General features: G+C 40.8%; 1 protein-coding gene across 2 annotated transcripts in view; it reads left to right on the top strand.

The window, feature by feature from the left end:
* The first annotated feature begins 3298 nt into the window (after positions 1–3298).
* The window catches only part of LOC111977840 (inositol polyphosphate-5-phosphatase A), a 197877-nt gene continuing 184262 nt past the window's right edge, over positions 3299–16913 (top strand). For both annotated transcript variants that reach the window (XM_024007560.2, XM_024007561.2), the window contains exon 1: positions 3299–3719. In XM_024007560.2, the coding sequence (XP_023863328.1) occupies positions 3648–3719 (72 nt within the window). In that variant the 5' untranslated portion in view covers positions 3299–3647. The remainder of the gene's footprint in view (positions 3720–16913) is intronic.

Here is a 16913-nt window from a genome sequence, read left to right as displayed (position 1 = left end):
GAAGTTTACATACACTAAGTTGACTATGCCNAATTCACTGTATCACAATTCCAGTGGGTCAGAAGTTTACATACACTAAGTTGACTATGCCTTTAAACAGCTTGGAAAATTCCAGAAAATTATGTCATGGTTTTAGAATCTTCTGATAGGCTAATTGACATCATTTGAGTCAATTGGAGGTGTACCTGTGGATGTATTTCAAGGCCTACCTTCAAACTCAGTGCCTCTTTGCTTGACATCATGGGAAAATCAAAAGAAATCAGCCAAGACCTCAGAAAAATTATTGTAGGCCTCCACAAGTCTGGTTCATCCTTGGGAGCAATTTCCAAACGCCTGAAGGTACCACGCTCATCTGTACAAAAAATAGTACGCAAGTATAAACACCATGGGACCACACAGCCGCCATACCGCTCAGGAAGGAGAAGCGTTCTGTCTCCTAGAGATGAAAGTACTTTGGTGCGAAAAGTGCAAATCAATCCCAGAACAACAGCAAAGATCTGTTTTTGGAGAAATGTCCTCTGGTCTGATGAAACAAAAATAGAACTGTTTGGCCATAATGACCATCGTTATGTTTGGAGGAAAAAGGGGGACGCTTGTAAGCTGAAGAACACCATCCCAACCGTGAAGCGCAGGGGTGGCAGCATCATGTTGTGGGGTTGCTTTGCTGCAGGAGGGACTGGTGCACTTTACAAAATAGATGGCATCATGAGGTTGGAAAATTATGTGGATATATTGAAGCAACATCTCAAGACATCAGTCAGGAAGTTGAAGCTTGGTCGCAAATGGGTCTTCCAAATGGACAATGACACCAAGCATACTTCCAAATTTGTGGCAAAATGGCTTAAGAACAACAAAGTCAAGGTATTGGAGGGGCCATCACAAAGCCCTGACCTCAATCCTATGGAAGATTTGTGGGCAGAACTGAAAAAGTGTCTGCGAGCAAGGAGCAAGGAGCAAGGAGTTACACCAGCTCTGTCAGGAGGAATGGGCCAAAATTCACCCAACTTATTGTGTGAAGCTTGTGGAAGGCTACCCATTTTGTTTGACCCAAGTTAAACAATTTAAAGGCAATTCTACCAAATACTAATTGAGTGTAAGTAAACTTCTGACCCACTGGGAATGTGATGAAAGAAATAAAAGATTAAATAAATCATTCTCTCTACTATTATTCTGACATTTCACATTCTTAAAATAAACCTGGGCGGATCCTAACTGACCTAAGACAGGGAATTTTTACTAGGATTAAATGTCAGGAATTGTGAAAAACTTTGGCTAACTATTTGGTTAAGGTGTATATAAACTTCCAACTTCAACTGTATGTAGATATTCCTTAAAAATCAGCCATTTACAGCTACAATAGTCATTTACAACATTAACAATGTCTACACTTATGTCTGATCAATTTGATGTTATTTTAATGGACAATTTATTTATTTATTTTCTTTCAAAAACAAGGACATTTCTAAGTGACCCCAATACTTTTTAGCAAGCTAGCTACATACTTTTTTCTGACATGCTGAAATTGCAGCATTGTTAATTACATTTGACACTTCATGCCCACCAGAGTTTGACATGTGACTACAGTTTGCATTGAATTGTGGGTCATATCAACCCCGCAAGTGACCAAAGTTGTTCAATCACTCCCTTGATTTCTAAATTGGCCGAGGGAGCAACATTAGTGAATTGGACTTCCACTTAAGATGGCAATCAAACTGCATCCGGTTTTGACGGGGATTCCCTCGAGGAAAGTGGATTGCGCAAGGGCTGAGGGGTAAAAATAATGAGAAGCAGCACTGAGCTAGCCTGCAACGTCACTTCCTGGATTAGCGCCATCTGCGTGAGTTCTGTCTCCATTTGACACCATCTGGACAGTTTTAATTTTGTGATCAGTGGCTTTGTCCATTCATATACAGTCATTGACACACACACACACACACACACACACACACACACACACACACACACACACACACACACACACAACACACACACACACACACACACACACACACACAACACACACACACACACACACACACCACACACACACTGCCAGACACAGCTGTTTACACTGAACAATTTATGGTGATAATCTTCTTGCTCTCTTCACAAAACTCAATGAGCCATGTATACTTCCCCACTATCCCACAACCCCCAAAGGTGGAAACACTCCAAAACATTAAGGAACTTCCACCGTGTTCCCGTTTGCTTATCTCCCCTCTCCCCCCTTTGGATCATGCCTCCACCATCTTGTCATCTCCTCACAAAATATGGCCTTTCCTGATTGGTTCTTGTATGTTCTCATGTATCTAACCTCTTGCCAGCCGAGAACTATTTGAGCGAAGAGGCCAATTTGTGACCTCACTTGTTCCTCCAGACCATTAGGGGAGGTAATGGCGTGTAACAGGAAAGTCTTATTGGACTACAGCAAATCACTTTTATGTCATGGGCAATTTAGTAAGATGAAGGTTGCAAGGCCTTCACAAACTTGTTGTCTTTTCATTTTGAATGAGCATTGAGAAACCATCTTAAAACTGAATGACGATTAGAGATAAAAATGCCTCTAACCACTTTGATAACTTTGGAAGAAAAGAAAAAAGTCAGGTGGGCCCCACCAAATTCATACAATGAAGTGGTATGGGAGGCACTGGTCTCTTAAAGAGGTAAACGTTTCAATTTTCCAGCTTGTAGATGTAGAAATGATGGTAGCCTATATACGCTACTCAATGCTATCTAGGCATATATGTAAATTGGAAAACAAACAACGTATCTATTATCAGGTCAACAATAACTACTGGTTTAGAAAAGAACAGTAAAGATAGTGTCATCTGCAATAAAAATGTATGTAGGCCATTCATATCTCCTGCACTGACTCAAGCACACTGCAGCTGCAACACCAATTGCTTGCATTTTCTAATAACAACCCCGTTTTTAGGTACGGTGTTGACTATAGTGCTTTCATCTTGCTAATAAGCTTACCAGCACAGTTTCTATCATGTAGCTTCTGTGTCACTACAGAAGGTCAGTAATAACCTGTCTATGTTGTCTTTGTTATGATTGTCATGACAGAAGTTTCATACATAGGGCATTAAATTGTTTAGGTAGGACAGTTATATTCCCCCCATTTTAGGTGACTTGTTTTTATTGAGCAACAACAAGTCAAGCGCTCTGAAAGGCAATCTCTTGCTCGGCGTGTCTAGTGGTGCGTTGCCCTTTTAAAAAAGCTCCATCTTTCCATTCGCTTGGTGACGTCAGGACAGTGAAGGACTCTAGCCTATCCTCTCTAAACAATCAAGGCAATGGTCCTGACTGAGTCGCGGCTTACGAGTGAGACTTTTTCACTGCAAAAGCCAGGGAAAAACACTCCACGTTGAAATGAACCAGAGGCCAGCAGTCGCTATGGATTAAAACGGAAACTTTTACGATGGCTGTTAATGTGAAAAAGTAGGCAAAACATCAGCAGACCTTCAGCAAGCAACTAGATGCACGAGCCTTGCTAGTATGAGCGAGCAGAGCGGTCACAAACCTGGCTGCAGTATTTTCCTCAGTATTTTAACCGAATCAGCCTCCTTAAACCTTTAACGACTTGTGTTACTTTAAATTCTAAAACAGTCAAAGTCCGGTACACTTTTGATTCTGAAAGAGTTATGGCGGGGAAGGTGACAGCAGGCTCGGGAATACTGCTCGTGACAGCCAACGTTGGATCGCTCTTTGAAGATGTGAGTTGCTGCGCCTGCGACAGCTTGAAACACGGTGTCTGCTACACTATTTTTTTTGTAACTAATGTGAATGTTGTCCTTATGTGTTGGTTACAATGTATTCAACAATGCCGCTTTGAATTTGTGTTCCCTGGGCCCTCGATATGTCAGGTAGTCTTTATTATAGCGTCGTAAGTAACCTACCTTACTTCACGTATGAGCACAACCACAGCGTGGGCCTCTTTAGCCATCAAGATTGATCATGTTTGTAGCCTCTATCATTGCAGTAACAGTGATTTGGGGAAACAACGATTTGTTGGGACGTTGGGTTACATCGATCATTCTGTCTTGCAGCTTGCTGTAAAATGGTAGTAATAGTAGTAGTCTAGCATCATGGCCTAGACTACTTGAAAACATTGTGACATAGCTAAGGAGTGGAGGCGGAGATTTAGCGTGCCTGTTTTGACTTTCACCTAGGGGCTTTAAATTCTCATAGAAGTCCACTATTTTGTAAAAAAAAAAAAAACTATATTTTTAATATAGAGATAGGTCTGTTTTTTTTGTTTTAAATGTTTGTCCATAAATAATACATTTTTCTCATACATTCAGATGGGTAACATATACATTGCCTTCAGAAAGTATTCACACCCATTTACTTTTTCCATATTGTTACAGCCTGAATTAAAAATGTATTACATTGATATTTTGGGTCATTGGCCTACACACAATAACCCATAATGTCAAATAATTAAGTTTTTAGAAATGTTCACAAATTAATTAAATGAAAAGCTGAGATGTCTTRAGTCAATAACTATTCAACCCCTTTGTTAAGACAAACCTAAATACGTTAAGGAGTAAAAATGTGCTTAACAAATCACATAATAAGTGTGCAATAATAGTATCTAACATGATTTTTTTAAATGACTACCTCATCTCTGTAGCCCACACATATAATTTATCTGTAAGGTCCTTCAGTCGAGCAGTGATTTTAAAACACAGGTTTAACCACAAAGACATGGGATGTTTTCCAATACCTTGCAAAAAGGGCACCTATTGGTAGATGGGTAAACAATAATTAAAGCAGTGAATATCCCTTTGAGCATGGTGAAGTTGTTATTAATTACACTTTGGATGGTGTATCAATACACCCAGTCACTACAAAGATACAGGCATCCTTCCTAACTCGGTTGCCAAAGAAGAAGGAAACCGCTCAGGGATTTCACCATGAGGACAATGGTGACCTTGAAATAGAGTTAAATGGCTGTGATAGGAGAGACCTGAAAATAGACATTATTATAGTTATAACAACATTATAGTTACTCCACAATAAAAATATTCCAACACATGCATCTTGTTTGCAAAAAATGTGGCAAAGAAATGATCTTGAATACAAAGCGTTATGTTTGGGGCAAATCCAACACATCGCTGAGTACCACTTCATAGGACTAGTTTATACTTGTTCAGTCTGCTTTCCAACAGACACTGGGGGACAAATTCACCTTTCAGCAGGCTAATAACCTAAAACACAAGGGAAAATATACTCTGGAGTAAGTTACCAAGAAGACATGGAATGTTCCTGAGTGACCTAATTACAGTATTGACTTAAATCGTCTTGAAAAGACTTAAATGGCTGTCTAACAATGATCAACAACCAACTTGACAGAGCTTGAAGAATTAAAAAATGAATTAAGTGCAAATATTGTACAATCCAGGTGTGCAAAGCTCTTGGACTTACCTAGAAAGATTCACAGCTGTAATTGCTGCCAAAGGAGATTCTAACATATTGACTCGGGGGTGTGAATACTTATGTAAATGACAATTCKGTGTTTCATTTTCAATACATTTGCAAAAAAAAATCTCAAATGTTGTGCACAAATTTGTTTACATCCCTGTTAGTGAGCATTTTGTCTTTGCCAAGTTAATCCATCTACCTGACAGGTGTGGCATATCAAGAAGCTAAATAAACAGAATGATCATTACACAGGTGCACCTTGTGCTGGGGGACAAAAGGCCACACATGTGCAGTTTTGTCACACAACACAATGCCACAGAAGTCTCAAGTTTTGAGGGATTGTGCAGGAATGTCCAGCAGAGCTGTTGCCAAAGAATTTAATGTTAATTACTCTACCATAAGCCGCCTCCAACATCGTTTTTGTGAATTTGGCAGTACGTCCAACCAGCCTTACAACCACAGACTACGTGTAACTACGCCAACCCAGGACCTCCACTTCAGGGTTCTTCACCTGCAGGATCGTCTGAGACCAGACAGCTGATGAAACTGTGGGTTTGCAGAACCGAATAGTTTATGACAGTTTGTGTAGAAATTGTCTCAGGGAATTTCATCTGCTTGCTTGCTGTTCTCACCAGGGTCTTGTCTTGACTGCAGTTCGGCGTCGTAACTGACTTCAGTGGGCAAATGTTCACCTTCGATGGCCACTGGCATGCCAGATAAGTGTGCTCTTCACGGATGAATCCCGGTTTCAACTGTACCGGGAAGATGGCTTCGTGTGGGTGAGCGGTTTGCTGTTGTGAACAGAGTGCCCCATGGTGGGGTTATGGTATGGGCAGGCATAAGCTAAGGACAATGAACACAAGTGCACTTTATCAATGACAATTTGAATGCACGGAGATACTGTGACAAGATCCTGAGGCCCATTGACGTGCCATTCATGCGCCGCCATCACCTCCTGTTTCAACATAACGCATGGCCCCATGTCGCAAGGATCTGTAAAATGTTTGGAAGCTGAAAATGTCCCAGTTCTTCCATGACCTGCTTACTCACCAGACATGTCACCCTTTGAACATGTTTGGGATGCTCTGGATCAACGTGTACAACAGCGTGTTCCAGTTCAAGCCTATATCCAGCAACTTCGCACAGCCGTTGAAGAGGAGTGGGACAACATTCCACAGGCCACAATCAACAGCCTGATCAACTCTATGCGAAGGAGATGTGTCGTGCTGCATGAGGAAAATTGTTATCACACCAGATACTGACTGGTTTTCTGATCCACGCCCCTACTTTATTTTTTTTAAGGAATCTGACCAACAGATGCATATCTGTATTCCCAGTCATGTGAAAGCCTACAGCCTAATGCATTTATTTATATTGACTGATTTCATTATATGAAATTGTTGCGTTTTACATTTTTGTTCATTTTCAATATATTCCATTTTGAATTCCGGCTGTAACACAACAAAATGTGGAGTATGTCAAGGGCTATGAATACTTTCTGAAGGCACTGTATCTGCTATTCTGTATGGGTCCAGTGAGAAGGATTTGGAAGCATTTTCTTGACAGGTATAGCCTGTAAGCCAATCATAGTAAGTATGTACAAAGTGAAACCGACATGTTGTTGGAGTAGACCGTAGATGATTTGAATTAGAGTTTTGTTGAAGTTTCTCATCCTGTGTTCAATAAACCTGTTTCTATCCTAGTTCCCTTCTAATAGCTGTTGGTTCATCATTTTCATCACCCTTTTAACTTAGAATGGCAAACTTGATGATCATAGAGGCATATTTGGCAAACTACTTGTTGTTATGGTCATTGCTTCGGCTGCTCCTACAACTTCAGCATCCAATAGAATCTTTGATAACACTTTAGATTACCATGTTCTTATTACTGTGTATTTCCTTTAAGTAAATTGCAATAACTATGGAGTACCACGGACCCTAGCCCTAACCCTAAGTACAGTGTAAGCAGTACAATGACAATTGGATGGGTTGGAACAGAATTGCAAAGTAAGCCCAGTTAGGAATAAGAGCTGTGTTTTTTAAAAATCTACTGGCATAATTACTGTGTTAATACTGACCTTTTTATATGAGCGCTACAACTCCAAACACCTTGTATCACTTTCAGTGTTGTGCCAACATTTTAAGAGCCTCTCTCCCTCTAAGGGTTTTTTCACTCTGGCTATTATTAGGCTGCCTGTCATGACTGCTGAGTTATGGGTGTCTTATGGATACTAGGCTATTGTTTTTAGAACAGACTTTTAATGTGAGCCATAATGTACATTCAACTAGTAAACACTGGGCATGTTTTTAGTGGGCGTGTAGTTGTGTGCAGTGACAATTGAAACGTTAAATGTTTTTCCCTACTCCAGACGTTGAATTTGGGCATTTGGATGGACTCTTTGACTGTAAGTTGTTCGTGTTGTTTTTTTAAATTACACACATGAAACAAATACAGGCTTTGTGTTGAGATCACAAGTTATGGTGTTTTGTGACCTATTTGGCAGAATCTAACATTAGGGGATCAGCTGATGTTAAGGCGGTACTAGTGTCAAACGGGCGGTCTTTGGAAATTTAGACTCCAGCGCTCTGCTATTTTCCAACCCTGGTGCCAAGATTGGTAATTTACCTGCCTTATATCAGCTCGCTTGCGCTGAGGGGTGGAAATATTTGAGGTGTGCCCTTAATGTGTGCCAAATTCAAGCAGCGCTACTGGTGATATTTAAGACACACCAAAAGCTTGTCTTAGCAGTAACGTAATTGATTTTTACCAGCGGATGCGCACAGTAGCCTAATTGGTATTGTTTTATTAAAATAGGAAAATCAGCAAAACTGTAAACATACATTCCTCTTTTTTTAATTTTTTTATTGGACATTATTTTTGTCCATGCAGCTTCTGTGAAAAGTTTGTACTCAGTAGGCCTATGTACGATTCCCATTGAATGAAAAGTGTCAGTGACTGTAGGAAGTATGTTCAGGGACATCAAGTTATTGTTTTTCCTTGATCATTTTGTAAAAATAATAGCATCTTACACTTTCATCTGTTGGACCTAACTGCCAAATCGCAGGAATTCCGATCGCTGTCCTTGGTGCTGAATCTGACCCGGGCCTAGTCTATACAAGAAAAGGAAAGTAGACCATCAATGTTGGGTGTTCCAGCAAGAGTGGACATCGAAATATTTCTTTATTGAGGTTTCAGGAAAAGCTGTGTGCTTAGTGTGCAAAGAGAGCATCGCTGTCTTGAAAGACTACAACTTGTCCCGACACTTCCAGGCGAAGCATGCAGAGAAATATAGGAATATGTATTCTGAGCAGAGGGCAAGTGCATTGAAAGAGTTGCTTTCTCAGTTGCAAAAGCAGTAATGACTTTTCACAAAACTGCATTCAGCAAATCATGGAATTGCAAGAGGTAGCTATGTACTGTCCAATAAAATTGCTAAACATAACAAACCATTCGCTAATTCATTAAAGAATACTTAATTGACTCTGCAGCAATACTTTGCCCCGACAAGAAAGAGCTATTTGAAAATGTTTCCCTGTCAAGACGAACAATGACACGGCGTGTTGAGGACATCGCAGAGAATATGGAACAACAGGTGAAAGACAAGGTAAAGGACTTCTCCTTGGCCCTGGATGAGAGCAGTGATGCACGTGACACGGCGCAGTTGTTGATGTTCTTACGAGGCATAACCCCAGACTTTGAAATTACAGAGGAGCTTGCTTCAATGCAGTCAATGAAGACCACAACCACAGGGAAATATTTATTGGAGGTTAATAAGAGTGTGCCAACTCAGTCCCAGCTTTTGAAAAGTTTATCCAGTGTGACCACTGATGGGTGCCCAAACTTGACAGGAAAAAACGTTGGCCTTTTGCAAAGGATACAAGATCAAGTAGCTGAGCTGAACATAGACAGGAATGTTTTCCTGCATTGCATTATTCATCAGGAGGTGTTCTGTAAACGTGTTTTGAAAATGAGCCATGTTGTGGATACAGTCACTAAAGTGGTCAACTTCATAAGAGCAAAATCTTTAAACCACAGGCAGTTTGTCTCACTTTTGGAAGAGACAGAGTTGGGTCATGTAGATCTCCCCTACCACACAAACGTGAGATGGCTGAGTTTGGGAAAGGTGCTTAAAAAGGGTGTGTGACCTGAAGTCGGAGATTGGTGAGTTTTTACAAATGAAAGGAAAATATGTGGATCCCCCTCAACTGCAAGATAAAGAATGGTTGGCTGATTTTGCCTTCACAGTGGACATCATGGCCTCATGAATGAACTGAGTTCCAAACTACAAGGGAAGGGCCTTTTTGCACATCAGATGTACAGCCTTGTCAAAGCCTTCAAGGGATAATTACTCCTCCTGACCCGCCAAGTAGAAGCCAACAATCTCACCCACCTTCCGACACTACTAGTTTGTTCCCTATCAGATGACCAGTGGGAGAAGTATACATCGCTTCTGTGTGCTTTGAGCGGTGAGTTTTCTGTTCATTTTGATGATTTCAAAGTGTTGGAAAATTACATGCTGTTGGTTTCCTTTCACCTTCAATGTGGATAACGCTCCCACTGACCTGCAACTTGAGCTTATCCATCTTCAGTGTGATGCAGTGATTGGAGAACTATTCAAAACAATGTCACTGACAAGGTTTCCTGCATCTCTCGAACAATACAAAGATTAGGAGTCATGCTCCAATGTTTGTACTGTTTGGGTCAACCTATGTATGTGAACAGACATTTTCAGTGATGAAATATAACAAGTCAAGGCACAGATAATCTCTTACTGACTCATCTCTCAGCAGTCCTGCGCAAAGCGACGTCAGAAACTATACCTGACTTCACTGCTCTAGTCAATGCCCATCAGAGGCTTCACTCCTCACACTGATTGAGTAGTTTAAATGTAATGTTGAGCTCCCTTTCTTGTGCTGAATGCAGTGTACTTTTCCCTCCGTGTAGTTCATTGCATGTTTAATAATGACAATACCAATCAAAAGGAGAACATGGATGTGGTTAATTTCTGTGCATGTTTAAAAAAAGTAAAATAAGTAGCATATCTGTACGTGATTTACAGTAGATATATCTGCCAACATAGTCATACACATGATGTAGAATCCTGTAATATGATTCTGGCCCGCGATGCCTGGAATATATTCTGTGGCCCTCCATGGAAAATAATTGCCCAGGCCTGGTGTAGATGTTGTTGAAGACACCCCACCCCAACCCCCCAAAAAAAAACTAAAGACATTTGATTGGCTACATGTTTGTTATAACTAGGCCTATTGTAGGGTTAGTGTATACTGTTTTTAATAACTATCTGGGCTAATTGCACAGAATTTCAATCATGGTCCTGATCTGTACTACACAGAAATGCAAAATGATGGATATGAATGTCATTCTGTTCATGGTAATATATCCTAAATGGATACAAAAGGTAGAAATATGTTATATCCTCCTTCGCATATTTGGGTATTATTCTACACACTGGCTATTATTTTAACGAGCCTCCAAAACAAGACCAAATTGGTTGTACCGGACCAAATTGACCAGTCATAGATGTCTGTTTCACAAGTTTGGACATAAAAGAGTACAGTAAAGTTCAGTATAGGGCTGGGAATTGTCAGGGACTCACAATATGATATTATCACAATACTTAGGTGCCGATAGATCTGTATTGCGATTCTCACATTTCTCTATGTATTGTGATTCGATGGTCAAAACATATTGCTCACCATATGTCTGCTGCGCAGAGGAGCAAAGAGAGCCATGAGAAAATTCATTTTGATCAGTCATAGAAATAAAAGTGCTGAAACAATTGCCTACCTAATTTTAAAGATAATCTTGAAGGGAAAATACTGAAATTTAGTTTAGGTGAGGCCAACTATGCATTAATATTGCGATTTGTCAAAATGATACAATATGATATTGTCAAGATAATACCGATTTCTAACTGTATCAACCCCCCCCCCCCCCATTTATAGTGTACTCAACTCTAGTATGCTCTGTCTACTGTACTGAACTCTACTCTAGCGTGCTATATGCTACTGTGATCTACTGTACTGCAATGTACTGATCTGAACTATCATACATTTTCTTTACTGTGCTCTACTGTACTGTCCAAACTTGTGAAACATATACGTGTATGATTGGTTCAGAAGATCCGGCCAAATTAAGGCCTGTACAGTCATCTGTGGTCCAGGCGTCTGTGCGTCTGCGGACTGACCAAATTTCAATGTCCGCGGATGTATGGTGCCGGTCAGTCCACTATGAGCAAGAGAATGGTTGCCCAACAAAGTGTTAAACAAATCCAAATATATTTTAGATTCTTCAAAGTAGCCACCCTTTGCCTTGATGACAGCTTTGCACACTCTTGGCATTCTCTCAACAAGCTTCACCTGGAATGCTTTTCCAACAGTCTTGAAGGAGTTCCCACATGCTGAGCACTTGATGGCTGCTTTTCCTTCGCTCTGCGGTCCAACTCATCCCAAACCGTCTCAATTTGGTTGAGGTCGGGATTGTGGAGGCCAGGTCATCTGATGCAGCAATCCATCATTCTCCTTCTTGGTCAAATAGCTCTTACACAGCCTGGAGGTGTGTTGGGTCATTGTCCAGCTGAAAAACAAATGATAGTCCCACTATCACAAACCAGATGGGATGGCGTATCACTGCAGAATGCTGTGGTAGCCATGCTGGTTAAGTGTGCCTTGAATTAAATAAATATGTCACCGACAGTGTTACCAGCAAAGCACCACCACACCATAACATCACCTCCTCCATGCTTTACGGTGGGAAATACACTTGCAGAGATTATCCGTTCAACCACACCGTGTCTTGCAAAGACGCGGCAGGTGGGAACCAAAAATCTCCAATTTGGACTCCAGACCAAAGGACAAATTTCCACCGGTCTAATGTCCATTGCTCGTGTTTCTTGGCCCAAGCAAGTCTCTTCTTCTTATTGGTGTCCTTTTAGTAGTGGGTTCTTTACAGCAATGGACCATGAAGGCCTGATTCACGCAGTGTCCTCTGAACAGTTGATGTTGAGATGTGTCTGTTACTTGAACTCTGTGAAGCATTTATTTGGGCTGCAATTTAGGAGGCTGGTAAACTCTAATGAACTTGTCCTCTTCAGCAGAGGTAACTGAGTCTTCCATTCCTGTAGCAGTCCTCATGAGTGCCAGGTTCATCATAGCGCTTGATGGTTTTTGCGACTGCACTGAAGAAACTTTCAAAGTTCTTGAAATGTTCCATATTGACTGACCTTCATATCTTAAGGTAATGATGGACTGTCATTTCTCTTTGCTTATTTGAGCTGTTCTTGCTATAATATGGACTTGGTCTTTTACCAAATAGGGCTTTCTTCTGTATACCATGCCTACCCTGTCACAACACAGCTGATTGGCTCAAATGCATTAAGAAGGAAAGAAATTCCACAAATTAACTTTTAACAAGGCACACCTGTTCATTGAAATGCATTCCAGGTGACTACCTCATGAAGCTGGTTGGGTGAATGCCAATAGTGTGCAAATCTGTCATCAAGGCAAAGGGCGTCTATTTGAAGAATCTCAAATTTTGTGGTTACTATATGATTTCATGGGTAAAATAATATAGGATTTGAGCTAATCTAGGTTTATAATTCATCAGATGTGTTGCACCACTTAATCATAGATCCATTGATCCAGATTTAAAATGAACAGTTTTAAACTATGATTGGTGACCTGTTACACCAATATATGAGGTATTTCATGCGTTGAAACCAAGTAACTAGCCTACTTGACAAATGAGGCCACAAATTGCTGTTCGTTGATAAGATAATAACAATGTAACGTTAGAACTACTGCATCTCCATTGTGAAAGGTTGTCATGGGTTGGCTGATTTTGAAATAAAATCTTGCCAGTACTAGACAGAACTAATTCTTTAGCTAATGTTAGCTACTGTAGCTAGCTAGTTTATAAACCAAGCTAGCTAGCATACACTGTTATTTATTATTGTCATTACTTAACATTATTTAGCCATTATTTGTCCGCTGATCATGGCACGTCAAAGCAGTTCAGATTTCTCTGCTAGTGGAAAAAAAAACTTGTCGGGGCTGATGGAGGTATTTTGGAACGTACTGGAGGATAAAAAGACAGACAACACGACTGTCAAAGAGAAGACCGACATCTGGGCCATTTTATGCAACAAATGTAATGGATCAACACAGATTTAAAGAGGGCCCCAAATCACATGAAACAGTGCTGGAAAAAAATTACATGCAAAAGCCAAAAACGATGCGGCGGAGGAGAAGCGTGGGCTATTTCTGACCGGAGCCTCCAAGGGAATTGATCCTATCACCCAGAATAGATGTGAGATTTCCCAGCAGTTTGCTCCTCTCTATAACCCCTATGACGATGACGACGACGGACAACTTGACCCACCATTATTTAGTAAGCATAAATAACTGGTAAATATCAATACCTATAATGCACGTTAAAACTAACGTTAATGCTACTTCACTACAATGTTATCGTTATCAGGCCCTTCACAGCATGTTGCGTAACATCATCATTCGTACCAAGGCTGGGCATATCATAAGCCCCAATTCAATTGTTGTACAAAATGGGCACGTAAATAGCCTACTGATAATTAGTTAATTATCAGAAAACTCAACATGATTCAACTTGTCTAATTATTCTCTGAGGAATTAGTTTTGGTCTCTCCACAGTAAATATTATCAGTTAAACCACCTCAGTTTAGAATTAATCTCCAATCTACATTTATATATTTTTAATTCATTGAGCAACAGGCTTAAATTTAATCGAGATTTAAAGTGAAAACTAAACTTAGATTTAGAGGAAGTATTTAATTTCACTAAGATTAATTGAAAACTAGGTTTAAAATGTTGTGCAACAAGAAAAATAGATAAGCCTTTTAACCCAATTTAAGAGTTAATCCATATTGGTGCATCCCACCCCCATATGTGTTATTTCATAGTTTTGATGTCTTGACTATTTTACAATGTAGAAAATAAAGAAAAACCCTTGAACAAGTAGGTGTTCTAAAACTTTTGACCGGTAGTGTATGCATGTACGTACATACGTGCATGCATGCATGCATGCATGCATAAACTCAGCAAAAACATAAGTCCCTTTTTCAGGACCCTGTCTTTCAAAGATAATTCGTAAAAATCCTAAACTTCACAGATCTTCATTGTAAAGGGTTTAAACTCTGTTTCCCATGCTTGTTCAATGACCCATGTACAATTAATGAACATGCACCTGTGGAACGGTCGTTAAGACACTAACAGCTTACAGACGGTAGGCAATTAAGGTCACAGTTATGAAAACTTAGGACACTAGAGGCCTTTCTACTGACTCTGAAAAATACCAAAAGAAAGATCCTCAAGGTCCCTGCTCATCTGCGTGAACATGCCTTAGGCATGCTGCAAGGAGACATGAGGACTGCAGATGTGGCCAGGGAAATACATTGCAATGTCCGTACTGTGAGATGCCTATGACAGCACTACAGGGAGACAGGACGGACAGCTGATCGTCCTCGCAGTGGCAGACCACGTGTAACATCACCTGCACAGGATCGGTACATCCGAACATCATACCTGCAGGATAGGTACAGGATGGCAACAACAACTGCCCGAGTTACACCAGGAATGCACAATCCCTCCATCAGTGCTCAGACTGTCCTCAATAGGCTGGACTGAGGGCTGGTAGGCCTGTTGTAAGGCAGGTCCTCACCAGACATCAACGGCAACAACGTTGCCTATGGGCACAAACCCACCATCGCTGGACCAGACAGGGCTAGCAAAAAGTGCTCTTCACTGACCAGTCACAGTTTGTCTCACCAGGGGTGATGGTCGGATTCGCGTTTATCGTCGAAGCAATGAGCGTTACACCGAGGCCTGTACTCTGGAGCGGGATCGATTTGGAGGTGGAGGGTCCGTCATGGTCTGGGGCGGTGTGTCACAGCATCATCGGACTGCGCTTGTTGTCATTGCAGGCAATCTCAATGCTGTTCGTTTCAGGGAAGACATCCTCCTCCCTCATGTGATACCCTTCCTGCAGGCTCATCCTAGCATGACCCTCCAGCATGACAATGCCACCAGCCATACTGCTCGTTCTGTGCGTGATTTCTTGCAAGACTGGAATGTCAGTGTTCTGCCATGGCCAGCGAAGTGCCCAGATCTCTATCCCATTTAGCACGTCTGGGACCTGTTGGATCGGAGGATGAGGGCTAGGTGCCTTGGTGGAAGAGTGGGGTAACATCTCACAGAAAGAACTGGCAAATCTGGTGTAGTCCATGAGGAGGATATGCACTGCAGTACTTAATGCAGCTGGTGGCCACACCAGATACTGACTGTTACTTTTGATTTTGACCCCCCCTTTGATCAGGGGCACATTATTCCATTTCTATTAGTCACATGTCTGTGGAACTTGTTCAGTTTGTCTCAGTTGTTGAATCTTATGTACATACAAATATTTACACGTGTTAATTAAGTTTGCTGAAAATATACACAGTTGACAGTGAGAGAACATTTTATTTTTTTGGCTGAGTTTACACAGTGCCTTCGTAAAGTATTCATCCCCCTTGACTTTTTCCACATTTTTGTTACGTTACAGCCTTATTCTAAAATTGACTTAAATGAAATTTATTGCAAATATAAAATCTGAAATGCGTTATTCCATAAGTGTTCAGTTCCTTTGCTATGAGACTCGAAATTGAGCTCAGGATCATTCTGTTTCCATTGATCATCCTTGAGATGTTTCTACAACTTAATTGAAGGGGACTTTCAATGCTGCAGAAATGTTTTGGTACCTTTCCCCAGATCTGTGCCTCGACACAATCCTTTCTCAGAGATCTACGGACAATTCCTTCAACCTCATGGCTTGTTTTTTTTGCTCTGAAATGCACTGTCAACTGCGGGACCTGTATATAGACAGGTGTGTGCCTTTCCAAATCATGTCCAATCAATAGAATTTGCCACAGGTGGACTCCAATCAAGTTGTAGAAACATCTCAAGCATGATCATTGGAAACAGGATGCAGCCGAGCACAATTTCGAGTCTCATAGAAAAGGGTCTGAATACTTAAGATATTACATTGTAATTTTTTTTGTAACAATTTCAAAAAAACGGTTTTCGCTTTTTCATTATGCGGTATTGTGTGTAGATTTGATGTGGAAAACTATTTAATCCATTTTAGAATAAGGCTGTAACGTAACAAAATCTGAAATGAACTAAAGGGGTCTGAATACTTTTTGAATGCACTCTAGGCCTAGCAGCTGCTCCTGCTGGATTGGAACCCTGAATGACTCCATAATCAGGCACAGCGTGTGTATTTGGAGGTTAAGAGTATTTTTCATGTTGCTACCGTAGGTGGGCCCACTACTAACACTTTGTTAACAATCGGAGAGGAGGGCCTGTGGAGAGAGTTGTGCTTTTCTGGTAAACAGATAAGAATGTTATAGTTTAATCTCAGATGGAACAGAAATAGCTTGTGGACAATCT

Source organism: Salvelinus sp. IW2-2015, linkage group LG18 (genome assembly GCF_002910315.2).
Source record: "Salvelinus sp. IW2-2015 linkage group LG18, ASM291031v2, whole genome shotgun sequence".
NCBI lineage: Eukaryota > Metazoa > Chordata > Actinopteri > Salmoniformes > Salmonidae > Salvelinus > Salvelinus sp. IW2-2015.
Note: the sequence above shows the minus strand (reverse complement) of the source record. Positions and strands in the feature narration are given on the sequence as shown.